The 14,142-nt window shown below is 43.3% G+C and overlaps 1 protein-coding gene across 8 annotated transcripts in view; it reads right to left on the bottom strand.

The window, feature by feature from the left end:
• The window catches only part of DICER1 (dicer 1, ribonuclease III), a 71,859-nt gene that overhangs the window by 10,742 nt on the left and 46,975 nt on the right, over window positions 1–14,142 (bottom strand). For all 8 annotated transcript variants that reach the window (XM_027569445.1, XM_027569446.1, XM_027569444.1 and 5 more), the window contains 10 exons: window positions 11,762–11,894; window positions 10,945–11,020; window positions 9,988–10,127; window positions 7,893–8,072; window positions 7,443–7,656; window positions 7,064–7,217; window positions 5,744–5,926; window positions 5,393–5,498; window positions 4,828–5,003; window positions 3,093–3,876 (listed from right to left, as the gene is read on the bottom strand). In XM_027569445.1, coding sequence (XP_027425246.1) covers window positions 3,093–3,876; window positions 4,828–5,003; window positions 5,393–5,498; window positions 5,744–5,926; window positions 7,064–7,217; window positions 7,443–7,656; window positions 7,893–8,072; window positions 9,988–10,127; window positions 10,945–11,020; window positions 11,762–11,894 — 2,146 coding nt within the window. The remainder of the gene's footprint in view (window positions 1–3,092; window positions 3,877–4,827; window positions 5,004–5,392; window positions 5,499–5,743; window positions 5,927–7,063; window positions 7,218–7,442; window positions 7,657–7,892; window positions 8,073–9,987; window positions 10,128–10,944; window positions 11,021–11,761; window positions 11,895–14,142) is intronic.

The raw sequence follows: 14,142 nt of genomic DNA, 5'->3' as shown, positions 1-14,142 counted from the left end.
CAGGAGGAAGACGGCAAGCACATCCACAGTCAGACGGGATGGCGGGCAGGATGGGACAGGGAGAGACGCTCAGGGCTCCTGCGGTGCAACGCGGGACAGGCAGGACCAGACAAGCCGGAAGCGGGGAAAGCACTGAGAGAGGAACAGAGTGGGCGCATGCATGCAGGGAGCCTGTATGAAGGCCAGCTAGGGGCTCGGGTCTGGTCGGGATGCAGGACGTGTCTGGGGCGGGAGCACACAGAGAAGGCTGCCCTTCCACACCGGGCTGAGGGAACAGCACTGATCCCTACAGGACATAAGCAATCACAACTTTCCCGGCACACGAACAGAGGAAGTTTTGACATGTACACGAATTTCTTTGTTACCCAATAAGAGTGTACTGTTTGCTTCCTACTTATCCTCAGTCTCTGACATTTTCTTCCTACAACCACCTCGTGGAAATCTCATTTGTTCTGACAGCTTTATCACTCTTACAAAGACTATTCCCCCAAACCAGACCTCAGTCCTAAACTCTAAGTTATCTGAACATTTCACTGAATATTCCACTTCATTTCCCATGAGGTCTGAAAACCCTATACCTGACTCTGATTCCTACATTTGTGCCTATGTCACCATGAGCACCACTATCGCCCCAAATTCCCCAGCTTACACACAGTCACCCCGGCATCCCAGGTCTCTCTCTGCCCCTAATCACACTGACAGGCAGCGAGAAGGGTGGTGAAGGGTATGGGCTCTTGCGTCCGACACCTCCCTGATTAGTTGGGCGACCTTACACGAATTAAACTCTCTAAACTAAAAAACTTCCCTCATCTGCAAATTGGGGACACGTTATCTACCCCTCCGGGGCTCACTGAGAAGCATAAATGAGGACTGTAAAATGCTCGGGGTAGTGTCTGGTGTTATAGTGTGACATCGGAGATAGGGGAGTGTGACATCGGAGGTAGGGGAGAGTGACATCGGAGGTAGGGGAGAGTGACTTCGGAGATAGGGGAGAGTGACATCGGAGGTAGGGGAGTGTGACATCGGAGGTAGGGGAGTGTGACTTGGGAGGTAGGGGAGAGTGACATCGGAGGTAGGGGAGAGTGACATCGGAGGTAGGGGAGAGTGACATCGGAGGTAGGAGAGAGTGACATCGGAGGTAGGGGAGTGTGACATCGGAGGTAGGGGAGTGTGACATCGGAGGTAGGGGAGTGTGACTTTGGAGGTAGGGGAGTGTGACATCGGAGGTAGGGGAGAGTGACATCGGAGGTAGGGGAGAGTGACATCGGAGGTAGGGGAGAGTGACATCGGAGGTAGGGGAGAGTGACATCGGAGGTAGGGGAGTGTGACTTGGGAGGTAGGGGAGAGTGACATTGGAGAGGGGAGAGTGACATCGGAGGTAGGGGAGTGTGACATCGGAGGTAGGGGAGTGTGACATCGGAGATAGGGGAGAGTGACTTCAGAGGTAGGGGAGAGTGACATCGGAGGTAGGCGAGTGTGACGGTAAAGAACAAGGTCTCTAAAGCCAGACCGGGCTCCACCACGTAGTGCCACGTGACCTCAGGCCAGTGAGCATCTCCCGCCCCAGTCCCCTCATCTGTAAACTAGGGATACTATAAAAGTATACACAATTATAAATAAAATCACAAAATAAGAGTATACAGAACCTAATTAGGCAAGTAATGCCTGTGATACGTGAGGTGGTGGGAGTAGTGTCTGGCTACAGGAAGCACTTAGCGTGAGCTACAACTCACATTCCCTCTGAAGTACTACTCACCTCCGCCCTCTCCTCACTGCCAGAACTCTAGAACTGTCCCACTTTCCGCTTGCTTAGACTTCTTCGAAGGCCCAACTGATCGCTCAGCTTAGTTTGGTTTTGCTTTTCAACCCAGGCTGCACCCTGCTATACCAGAGCCATCATCTACAGCTACCACTTCATGAACATGAAGAGTCCCTTACGGTGCCTGGTGGCTCAGTCAGTTGAGCGGCCGACTCTCGATTTCAGCTCAGGTCATGATCTCAGGGGGTCATGAGATTGAGCCCTGCGTCGGGCTCAGCGGTGGGCATGGAGCCTGCTAGGGATTCTCTCGCTCTGCGTTCCCCCCCGCCAACCTCTCCCTCTCTCTCTCAAAAAACAAAAACAAAAACAAAAAAACAGAGTCCCTGGTGCAAAAAGTGTCTTTAACATTCAAAATAAGTGCAAGCTCCTTCGCCTAGCATTGAAGATCTTCCACAAGAGAAGAGAGCTTCACCCACCTGCCTTTTTCATCTTTTCTCGGGTATTTCCACACTTCTGACTGCTGCCAGTCTATTCACTGAGTGCTGACACGCTCTGCCATTCGTTCACTGTGTTTACACACTATGAACGCACCTCTTCCATTAACACCTTCCGATCACAAGCGATATTCCTTCCTTCTCAGTGTTTAGGGCAATGAGCAGCTTTCTAAGCTGCTGTCAAGCAGGTACATGTGGCCTTGTGATACCTCTTTTAGCGTCATGGAAACATTCTGACTTTGTTGCTTTTCCTCCTTAAATCTTAATTCCCCACTGGTTTCAGAACACCCTTCCTCTGGGCTCTCAAGCGCCGCTTGCTCAGAGCCCCGGCATCACTCCCTCATCACTCCCTCGACAATGCAGAGTCACTGAGCTGGGGGAGTGCTACTCTTTCCCTGCCTCACGCTCTAGAACCCTGAAGATGAGCTCCTCCACGCAAGACCTGCATTTTAGCCACATCTGTATGCCTCATGTGCCAAGACAGCATTCTCCCAAGTAAATGTTAAACTGGATGAAATTAAAGCACGAGTCCCCTGAGTAACTATGCCACGTATTTCTTTATATCCCCCTCAGGATCCAAGGAAGCACACACATGCTCACAAATGGTCCTGGCAGAACTGAATGCCTACCAATAAATAAGGCACATTCGCATCAGCTAATGCCCACCCAAAACCTGAGTGCTTCATCAGTGAAAAAGAGATTTCGGTCAACCCCTGGGCAGGTGCACCACAAGCCCTAAGCAATCCCTCATCCTCTAAAAACCATCCAACACCTGAAGCCACTCTTAGGCACACTGAATAGTTGCTCAAACTGTTCCATATAAAAACAGTCTCTCTTACCTTTTTGCTTCTCATATATGAAAGGCGGCCCTCATGAGCATCAGGGTAAGTGCAAAACAGATACGTGGTGATGGCATGCTTTAAAAAGGAATCACCAAGCATTTCAAGCCGCTCCAGGTTAAATCCATCACTAGCGTTGGAAAGGGTCAAAGCCTGCAGAATAAGTCCAGGATTGGGGCCAAGAGTCCTCGAGGAGTACCCAGGACACGGGCTCTTCTCAGAACCCGTCCTGTCCTTGAGCACTCGAACAGCTTCGGTAGTACCAGGCGTCGCGGCCGTCGTGGGACTTCCATCTGAGGTAGATTTGTTAGCATTTCCATCAAGGTATTTATTACTCAGTAGAGTACATTCATCGCTGGGCTTGGGCTGGTTCTCATAATTGTATAAATTCTGAATGGGATATGAGGTAGTTGGTTGTACAGGTATTTCCTGCTTGTAGTAATTCAGCTGATTTCCTTGGCAAAAGTCTCTGTTAGCTAAATCATAACTGCCATTGGCAAGATTTTTATTGTAAGAAAGACCATTAATTGCTGTAAGATCTGTTGAAACTTCAATTTGGAGCTTACCAGGTGACTCACTGAATAACGTTCTGCAGTTCACAGACATTTGGTCATGATTTTCTAGAGAGGAGGTTCTATTAGCACCTTGACGTGCAGCATTTTCAGGGACTACAATTGTGCTGTGCTTAGAGTAATTATCATTTTCAGCTGAAGAGGAGTTAGCAATTGAGATGAAAGATTTGCTGTCAATAGATTTCTTCCACCCGAAGTCTAGGTTAGGGTATCTGCAAAGACATTTTTATGACTTCATCAGATCCTTCAGAAGGGCTAGGCTTAGAGCAAGAACAATGTGAATAAAATAAATAAATAAAATAAAGATTCCTATAAATCACCTCCTGCTTTAGAAAAGAAACAAGTTTCCAAGGCAGAAGTCAACAGTACTGGACTTCCCGCACAGTGCCGATCAGGAGTGGGACATGGTTCGCTGTGCTTTCATCCGCCGCCCTACGGCAAGCACGGTGTGGTGGTTAGGCTTGGGGTTAGCCCCAGGGGCCAGGAGCCAGTGTGGGCTGGAATCCCAGGCCCTCCAGCTAACCAGAAGGTCATTCACGGAACCCCTCTGCACCCTGGATTCCCACACTTGGAAGAGGGACTAACGACTCCTACCTCATAGGGTTGTCCTAAATGATTAAGTGACCTAATAAAGGCTCTAGCATTTAAATCAGTGTTGGACGCTATAAGAAGTACTCAACAAACATAGTTGTGACTATTACTATTATATTTTCACATTCCTTAATCCCTAGAACCATTGTAGTCTTGACAACTGGATAACCAAAATTAATCCCAGAGTGGTTAAGCCAGTAATTTCCTGAGGATGCAGCCACTTTCCTAGTGGGAAGAAAAGGAAAAAGACAAAGAACATATTGAGGCAATTGCCATTTAATATAAATTTATAAAAGAGGAAGCAGCCTTAAAAGGTCAGTGTGGTTACAAAGAACTGTTTCCGTTTTCACTCTGACTGCCATCACTGGAGGACAAAGGACCCCCTCGCCCTCTGCGACTTTACAAGGACACAGGAGTCAAAGGATGCGCTTATCGCATGCATGAGACATCCGTGCTTTCTTTTTAACCTTTTAAGAATTATTTTATATAAAATTAAAACTTGAACTGAATTCAGTTCTTTTGCAAATGGATTTCATGACCCGTGTTCTTTCCGACTGACGACACAGGCATACCTAAAATCCACGGGAAGTGATCGGACTCCCACGCCAGCATCGCTGGCCGTCTGGGCTCTCAGCTCCTCTGCGGTCAAAAGGCAGTGAAGGCGATAGAGTATACTAGGGAGACAGACTGCTTTTCTCCACAGTGACGCTGGAATCGGATGTATAGCACAGAGCTCTGGAACCAGGATCTTTGAATATGGAAAAATGTGGATAAATACAAAGCAAACACACAAAGGAATAAAAAATTAAAGGTCATTTTCACTAATGGATAAAGACAAAAATAATAAATACTAGTAAAAATCTAACTTTTAAAAAAATAATCCTTTAAGGCCAAATGAGATTTATCCTAGGATTTACAAGGATGAATTGTATCAATGGACCAAGTACAAAAGCAAACCTCTCATACTTCCAAAAAGACATTCAAATACAAGTTAACACCCAGGATTACCTAAAACATAACAGAACCTAAGGGTTGAGAAACTTCCAAAAAATTCATGTCGCTCAGTTCACTTGACAATATAAAAGCCAAACTTATCTTTCAAAATATTAAATTATCTAGTAACAATTAACACATTACCTGTTTATTCTGCAGACTTTCCCACTTGGCTTTTCTCTTTTCAGCACTGCTTAGAGGAAGAGCTTTCCCCTTCTGATTCAAATGGCGAGGTGTCAAAAGATTAAGTCTGTTAAGAATTTCAAAATAATTTTATCAAACAAAAATAAAAATAAGTCCCTTCTTCACAGTGTTTCCACACCTTCAGTGTGCAGACTCCTGGACCCCACCCTGGGCAGTTCTGCCTGCAAAGGGTCTCCTGATTTCAGAGTCTACAGGTGGGCAGTGGGGACAGCGAACCTGAACATTTGTCTACTGACCCCTGCAAATAATGCCTCGGGCAAAATTTCAGATGTCATTTCTGAAACCCCTTACCTTGAAGATGTGTGGTCCACATCCAGCAGTGGCTGGTTGAGATTGGTCAGGTCAAGGTTGTACTTTGTTTTATAATATTCTGCGAAAGTTTCATACTCAGGGGAAGGAAATTTACTCAGTGGGGTAAGATCAGTGTACACATCAGCTACATAAAATCGATGAGGCTGATCAAAATTACGGTATCTAATAAAGAAAAACAATACACTTAAAGACAACTATTCTCAACAAATGTTTTTCATATGAAAATGCAAATTATGATTTTAAAGTAAGTTCAAAGGTTAAAAATAAATAGCATAAATGAAAATTTCAATTCCAAATAATATATTTCAAATGGGTGTAAGAAGAAAAGTACGTTTATATTAACTGAAAACTGATTCTCCATTCTACTCTATTACCCACATTCTAAATATTTGTGCTTCGCTAACACATTAACACTAAACAGCACCTTTAAATATCTTTTCATTTCACCAGTATAAACAGGGTAGAAAACTTTCAGTGTCCCACCAACTAAGCAAGCACCCTGCGTTACTAATATGCTAAATGTGAAAGGCACTGGCAGCATAAATACAATGAGACACCAATAGTTTGATGAGAGCTAACATTTAAAATACGGCTTTAACAAAGAAGAAGAAAAAAATCAAAGAAAGACTGAATTACAGCCAGTACTCTAATTTTATGAAAAGTTCCTATATTTAAATTTATTGCTCAAAAAGTCTATCCCCTAAATCTTTACGAAATAAGAAAAAAAGCATTCTGATTTACTTCTTCGTTGCACTTAATACCACTCATTATTCCTCATAAAAAGTTTAGGAAGCTATTATTTACAATCAAATCCTTTAAGACTTTGGGGATTAAGAATGCCTTTCCACATCACTTAGATGACCTGACCTTCCCAAGGTAAAACCCCTCCGCCAACGGTGTTTCTTCCAGGTGTTTTCTTTTTTTTTTTTAAAGATTTTATTTATTTATCTGACAGAGAGAGACACAGCGAGAGAGGGAACACAAGCAGGGGGAGCAGGAGAGGGAGAAGCAGGCCTCCCGCAGAGTAGGGAGCCTGATGCGGGGCTCGATCCCAGGACCCCGGGACCAGGACCTGAGCCGAAGGCAGACGCTTAACTGACTGAGCCACCCAGGCGCCCCACTGCCAGGTGTTTTCTTACAAGTGGAAGTCAACCAGGGGGAACAGACCCACCAGGAAGAGACACTTAAACTTCCTACTAGTGACCTCAGTGCTAGAGCCCAATGACGTTTCCACTCGAACCAAGTTAATCTCCTGAAACAAAATACCACCACCCCTTTGCTTTCTACTTAAATACCCACCTTGGAATGATAACTGCATCCTGGTAATCTTCTAATTTAAAAACAAAGGGTGTTTCTTTTGAATACTTTGTACTGGGAATGCCTATGCGAGCTTCAGACTTCTCAATATCTTCCATGAATTTAAAGTCAATGTCCAAAGTGCTGGAGTCATTCACTTAGGGAAGGAAAAGACGCTTTAGCTTGTTAGAATGTACTACAGAGGAAAAAAAAATGTACTACAGAAAAGATTCTTACTTAAGCCATATATTCATGTATGTGTCTAAGGCAGAGTTGTCTCTAGTAAGAGAGTTCTCTAGCATCCACGATAAACTAATGGTAAGCCAACTTCCCTTTTTGAGCTAGTATCAGCAAACACTTTGAGAGTCTGGGCCCTTCTTACCAACATTAAGAGGTAGAACACAGTATGCTGAATCAGCGTCTGTGGGTTTAAATTCTAGTGCAGGTTTTTCAAGCCGAAGAATATGTGAGAATATATACTGGTGAAGTCTTGTAATCAACTCAAGCATTTGTAGAGACAACGTGAAACCAGACTTCTTCAACTCAATGGAAATGGTCACCTCTCCAGAGCGCGTGTACACAGGAAAGTGCGGGATCTTAGCAAAAAGAAAAATAAAGCATCCCCAAAGTTAACAGGTGTTTTATTCCATTATAAATATTTAACTTCAGAGGAGGAACAATGCTTTCAATCCAGGAAATAGAAGGGACACCCTGATTTTTAAATACTAAACGTTCTGAGGTAACAAAAGATAGTTACTCGTAAATAGCTGTTCCCTTAAAAAAAAAAACAAAAACAACAAGATATATTTATCAGTCATAAGGAGCCGTCTACCTGAGGTATGGGTTTGGCTGTCAGTATTCCAAAGCATCTTGTGGTATCCTCAGGGGGGTAGAGCTTCCGTCTTCTAAAGTTGAGCTCATCGGGTAAGGGTGTCGTCAGAACCATTCCTATCACATACAGGTAACAGGGCTGATCGGGTTTGGGATAGCTATCCCTCAAACATTCTGGAATCTAGAATTGGAAAGAAAACCTAAGCATCAAGATCACGTGTAACAGCCTCTTTTCCAGATCCTGGCAAGAAAACAAATTTCTTCCTAGCTTTACTAAAAACTGATGAGAAAAAGCTAAGAAAATAGCCAGGGAGGGAGACCGAACTACCTAACCCCGCTGCAGAGCCAGCCCTTCTCAGGTCTGGGCTGCAAGGTGGCCTGGGGTCACCTACCTCATGATGCACTGCTGACTAGATAATACCAAAATTATACAAAACAATCAAACCCTGTAGGGTCTTGTCTATGAAACACCATTCGAGTTACTTCTTTTGATTAGAGAACTCTTTTCTTCCTCGGGATTTTTAGTCTTTTAACACTGTGGAACATCAGAAAACAAATGCAAAATTTTAAAAGTCCTACATGATTGTATAAAGATAACCCTGATTAACTTCTGATATACTGTAGCATCCTCCAGACTTTCTCCTGTGTATAAATGCAGATACATATACACATACGTGTTTTTTCCATTACGTCTGGAACAGCACAACGAAGGCTGTTGTCACCTGATTTTTTTCTCCAGTTACTACAATGAGAATATCTTTCTTGTATCATTTTTAATGGTTAATTATATATAAAACATAATTTAATGAATCTGAGATTGCTTCTAAACTTTCAATATTCACACAACCCCACGCAGGAAGAGTCGTGCAATTTCAGAGGCTCAGGGACATTAATGATTGCATCTGCAGTTAAAAGGCATAGAGATGCCGGCTAGGAGACAGTTACAGTGAAAGAATATCAGATAATCCAGAAGGTACTTGTTAATTAAAACACTTATTACTAATGACGATGTCTGCCATATGAAACGAGTCCAGTGGTCTTTGGGGTTAATGTGAGAGTAGGAAGGCTGGGAAACAAGCATTTCAGGGAACAGGTCACATTCATAATTTTTAAACAAACGACATGATTCTGAATCTTGAAAATGCTCAAGTGAAACTTAGTGAAAAATTTTTAAAAAGTAACAACTCAATGCAACTGCAAAAATGAAACAAAGAACCACACTTTTAGGCTAAGATGAAAATACACAGCAAAGTTTTTGCTTTTGTTTGCGATTCTTACAGGGGACAGATATTAGCATAATTTTTTAAAGATTTTATTTATTTATTCGACAGAGACACAGCGAGAGAGGGAACACAAGCAGGGGGAGTGCGAGAGGGAGAAGCAGGCTTCCCGCGGAGCAGGGAGCCCGATGTGGGGCTCGATCCCAGGACCCCGGGATCATGACCTGAGCCGAAGGCAGACGTTTAACGACTGAGCCACCCAGGCGCCCCATTAGCAAATATTTTTAAAATAAGTCCTTCCACCCAGTATGGCTTTAATTAGAAGTCCGACTCAGGGACGTCGTAGTGCACGAACCCCACCAAGATGCCACAGACAGAGCCAGACACGGCATGCTGACAGGACTGGTTCTGACCGCTTGCAGGCCATGGCCTAGCTCCTGACAAATCCTTGCTGTCACCATCCTCGCACCATGTGGAGTGGGCACCCTCTCACTCGCCTATTTTATCATGCAAATCCTCTTTTGTCTTAGCCCCAAACATTAGGAAAGCAAAAATCTTACCACTAAAGTGAATGAAACAAAAAATATCTCTTTAAAAGAAATAGACTCATCCTGGATAGAATCTGACAAATGAGTCCATACTCCTTTTGAGAAGAAGAATGAAAGCAATGTCCTAAGTGGGAAAGCGCACACAGCGCACGCGGGAAGGAGGGGCTGGCTGATCTGAGAGAAGCTGTCACGGGAGGAAGGGAGCGGAGACCCCAAGTGGGCCAAATTACACGGTCTGGGAAGGCGAGCAGAGGAACGTCGATTTGATGTGGCCAGAAATAAAAAGTCAGAAAGGCCAGATTTGTATTTGGTTCTAACCAATACTAACTGCTTTTGGGTAGCACTGTCTTCGTTTTGTGGAACCTGGTCTTCCCGGAACACTGGTCTCCTCTTCATCATGTAAATCAAGCTCCTCTTCATATTTAACAGTCTCTTTCCCAACTGGCATCAAATGGTCATCCAGTTCACCTAAGAAATGTAAAAACAATTAACACAAACAATCCAGATGTTCCCTCTCTAATCACTAGAGTATCCAGAGCAGCAGTATGTTAGAAAGCAAGTGGAAGGGTAACAAAACTAAAGCATCTGTACTTTTCGTATCACAAGCTGATCGGACGTCACGCGTCAGGCGGTCTACTTTGGTGTTCATATAGTCAGCGAGCAGGGCCACAAATTCTGTTCTAAGATGCAAACATCACATCTACACAAGGCACAGCACAGGGGAACGGAGCGCAGGGTACCGGGCCAACACCGTAAGCCGACAGAGGGCGTCTGCACCTGAGCAGAGCATCATGTACAGACTCGTGCAATCTCTCTGTGGGACACCTGAAGCCAATGTACAATGTGTGTCAACTCTACTCCAATAAAAAAAGTTTCTTCAATAATATTGAAACAGAAAAACAGCACATAGCCACTGTTTTACAAAGTCTATGGAAAATAAAGACTTCCCTCCTTTTTTTTAAACGGTTGAATTTGTAAACTATTTTGAGAGACTGACCCATTGAAACACAAGTGTCCATGATTCTGCTGAAGAAAGAACACCTCTCTGTAATGACAAGGGGTCAGTGAGGAGAGTAAATACAGCGCAGCTGCTTGCAGTGAGCTGGTCCGTGTCACAGGACCCTCAGGTGACATCAGATCTCCATCTGGTCTTCACTACCGTACAGTGAGAGCAGCAAGTTCAGAATGCCACAAAATCCTCAGACACCTATCTAGTCCTTGATACGCTTCTGTTGGACAATGTTTCAACTTTATTCTTATTTGCGTGTGCTTTTCAAACACTTACCAATTTTGTGCAGTTTTTCACAGCAAATGAGAGCTACAACTCTTTCGGCCAATCGGATACAGCTCATTGGTGGACCCTGAAAGTACCAAAAAACATTTCCACTGTACATGCACGTAGCTATCCTTAACACATAAAACTTCTATGAAAGCAGTATCTTTAAAGCCGAACTTTATGAGAGCAAAGTGGTTTATTTTGAAAAATGCCAGCAAGTTTGTCAAAACCCTCATCTCCACAGTTGAAATAGCCATTTTTAAAAGTCCTGCCCAGTAAAACCTAAGTTAAGTTATAATGAAGATCTGATAATTTTAATGTATAAAAATTTCAGTAAGATTTTAATGTAGCTTATTTTCACTAATCTACAAATAAGAAAAAAACAAAGATATATCAAAACGTGGCTGTAACATACACATTAACAGCATTGACAAATTTTTATGTGCAAGAGAAATTAGTCATCTTGGAATATCTGGAAATCAGTACTGGGACCAAGGACGGCAATTACGCAAAGGCAGATTTTTGGGTGAACAACAAACAGCTAGAGAAGCCCAAATACATTTAATAAATTCTGTCCCTATAAGTGTCTAAGCCACAGCTGAATGTTGATATTAGTAAGATCCTAGAGGGAACTTCAGGTTATCTACTCATACAGTCTACTGGAGGTCTGAACATGTAGGCGACCACAAAAGAGATTTAAAAACCTATGCTTAAGAACAGATTTAAAGCTAAATTTTCCTATAACTTGCGCTGGCATAGAGAAGCTGAAAAACAATCCATTAATGACATACTTTAAAAGCACAATCATTTCTTTTTCTAAACTTACAACAATGGAGGCTCGGAGAGGTGAGTTAATTGGCAGATAAAGAGTTGAATAAAATGTACCATCAGGCAACTCTCGGGTTCTACATTTAGGAGCTAGATGAGTAAACGGATCACTTGGTAATCTAGCACAGTATCTGTGAAGAAAAAGAAATTCTGATGCTAAATCTACACCTGAGAAATGGAGGAAAAAATCTGTATTGATATTCACAGCCTCAAGTTTAATTTTTCATGTCCCTCTTCCCCTCTACTGGATTGGTATTTGTATGTGAAGTTTGAGCTTCACCACTTTGAAAACTTTCAGTAAGATGAACAGTGTTGTCCAACAGAATCTTCTGCAATGATGTTCTGTGTCTACACTGTCCAACGGGGCAGCCACTGAGCACCTGAAATGTGGTGAGGCAGCTAGGAAGCTAATTTTAAATTTTTATTTAATTTTAATTAAAATTAAAACTTGAATTTAAATAGATAACATATGTCCAATGCGATCGTAGAATGCAGAAAATACTGTTCAGAATCCATTAAGAGAACATGCCACCAGTGTTTGTTCCTTAATATCGTACATGCACCCACAAACTTTCAGGGCCTGTGCAAGAGAGGCATCAGAAGAGGCTGGAAGGACAGCCCAGTATTGACACAACGGAAGGTGTCCGAACAAGAAGACCAACCCCGCTGCCCACCACACCCCCACAGCAGGAGCAGGAGAGTGTTACAGGGCAGGAAGCTAGCTTCAGGGGCGCTGAGACTGAGCGAGGAGGGCGCTGGGACAGGAAGGTAATCGGTAGAGGCAGAACGCGCCCAAGGCAGGCACTGGAATGAGCGGACACCCTGTGAGGTCACGACCTGTGCATAAGGGCACCCAAGCACAGTGGCAGCCCTGCAGAGTAGGAGACTGGCTGCATTCAGGGAGACTGGACGTAAACGTAACGATTCTGAGGGCAATGGGAGTCCTATCGCTCACTATTGAAGAAGCCAGAAATAAAGATGGAAGAGAGGAAAGCTAGAATGAACCCTGTGGTTTAACAGTAAAAGTGGAGGAAACAACCCATAGTCAGACACAGAAATAAATACATGTGTACGTGAATATGCGCGCACGCGCGCGCACACACACACACACACACACACACACACACACACACACGTAGCTTCTAGTTCTAAGGAGTCCGGCAGCGGCAATACTCCAGGGGCAATGAGCACACTCAGTGCTCAGCACCCAGATTTTGGTTTCTAAACACCAGGCATTTGCCACTAAAAGAAACCAGAACCTTTTGGAGAAATAGCCAATATCTAGGCTGAGGCAGGGAAAATAGAAGTTGAGGCTAGAAATCTTAGTACGCCATAAAATGGGGAAGTGATCAAAGAATAATGGTGACGTAAAAAGACTAGCTTGAAGGGGCTCCCACTGGCCAAATCTGAGATAATTTTAACATCAAAATAAATAATAAATGACAGTAACCAGACTGTAACCCATTGAATAAAAGAGAACTCCTCAGTTCGTATTAGATAAAAAATAATAATAATAAAGGGAGTAAGTGGAGAAAAGAGAAAGCTCTTCGTTCCAGGAGAATGCCAACAAATAGAAAGAATAATGGAATCAGAAGACCACCATTTTGGAGACACCACAGCAAGAATCAATTCAGGCAAGAAATACCAATGGATACTTAAACTAATGGGTGACACTGGGAAGAGGAATAAATTTTCACTGTCTCAAACTATTTCCCCATGAAATACGCACTCATTATAAATGGGGAAAAGGCAACTTTACAGCAGAGAAAGCTGGCAGACCTTTCGTAAGTGATCAGAGCCACCACCACAAGGAAGAGCACCAGGCAACATCGAGTGCATCCGAAGGACAGGATGAGAACACAGCACCACTTCTGTGACATGCAGGCAGGCCCCAGTGCATAACCTGGGGCTAATTACCAGAAAATATCAGATAAAGCCAAACTGAGAGACAGACTACAAAATGACTGGCCTATAATCTTCAAAAGTTGCAAGGTCATTCAGGTCAGAGAACGACAAGAACGATTCCAGGTTGAAGGAGACTAGAGAGATGAGAAAAACTCACTCAACCCTTGATCCTGGCTTGGATCCTTTCACTACAAAGAAACATTCTCGTGAAAATTCTCCTGAAAGCTGAATCTCTCTGGGTGAGGGGTAAATGGGAGTTCTCTGCAGTATTCCTGCAACATTTTAAAGTTTGAAATTGTTTCAAAATAAAAGGTTAAAAAAATCTTATGTGAGTTGCTCCTTTATTTTGCCTCTGCAGGGAAGTTTATCCTGACACATAATCTAGGTATGTATCTGCTTTTCTTAGTTCTTAGAAATGTTATTACCAATTCAGGACAAAGTAAATTAGGACATAATTAAAAATGCGAGTTAATT

This window comes from Zalophus californianus, chromosome 6, assembly GCF_009762305.2.
Source record: "Zalophus californianus isolate mZalCal1 chromosome 6, mZalCal1.pri.v2, whole genome shotgun sequence".
Classification (NCBI taxonomy): Eukaryota; Metazoa; Chordata; class Mammalia; order Carnivora; family Otariidae; genus Zalophus; species Zalophus californianus.
This window is presented reverse-complemented; position numbering and strand designations above follow the sequence as displayed.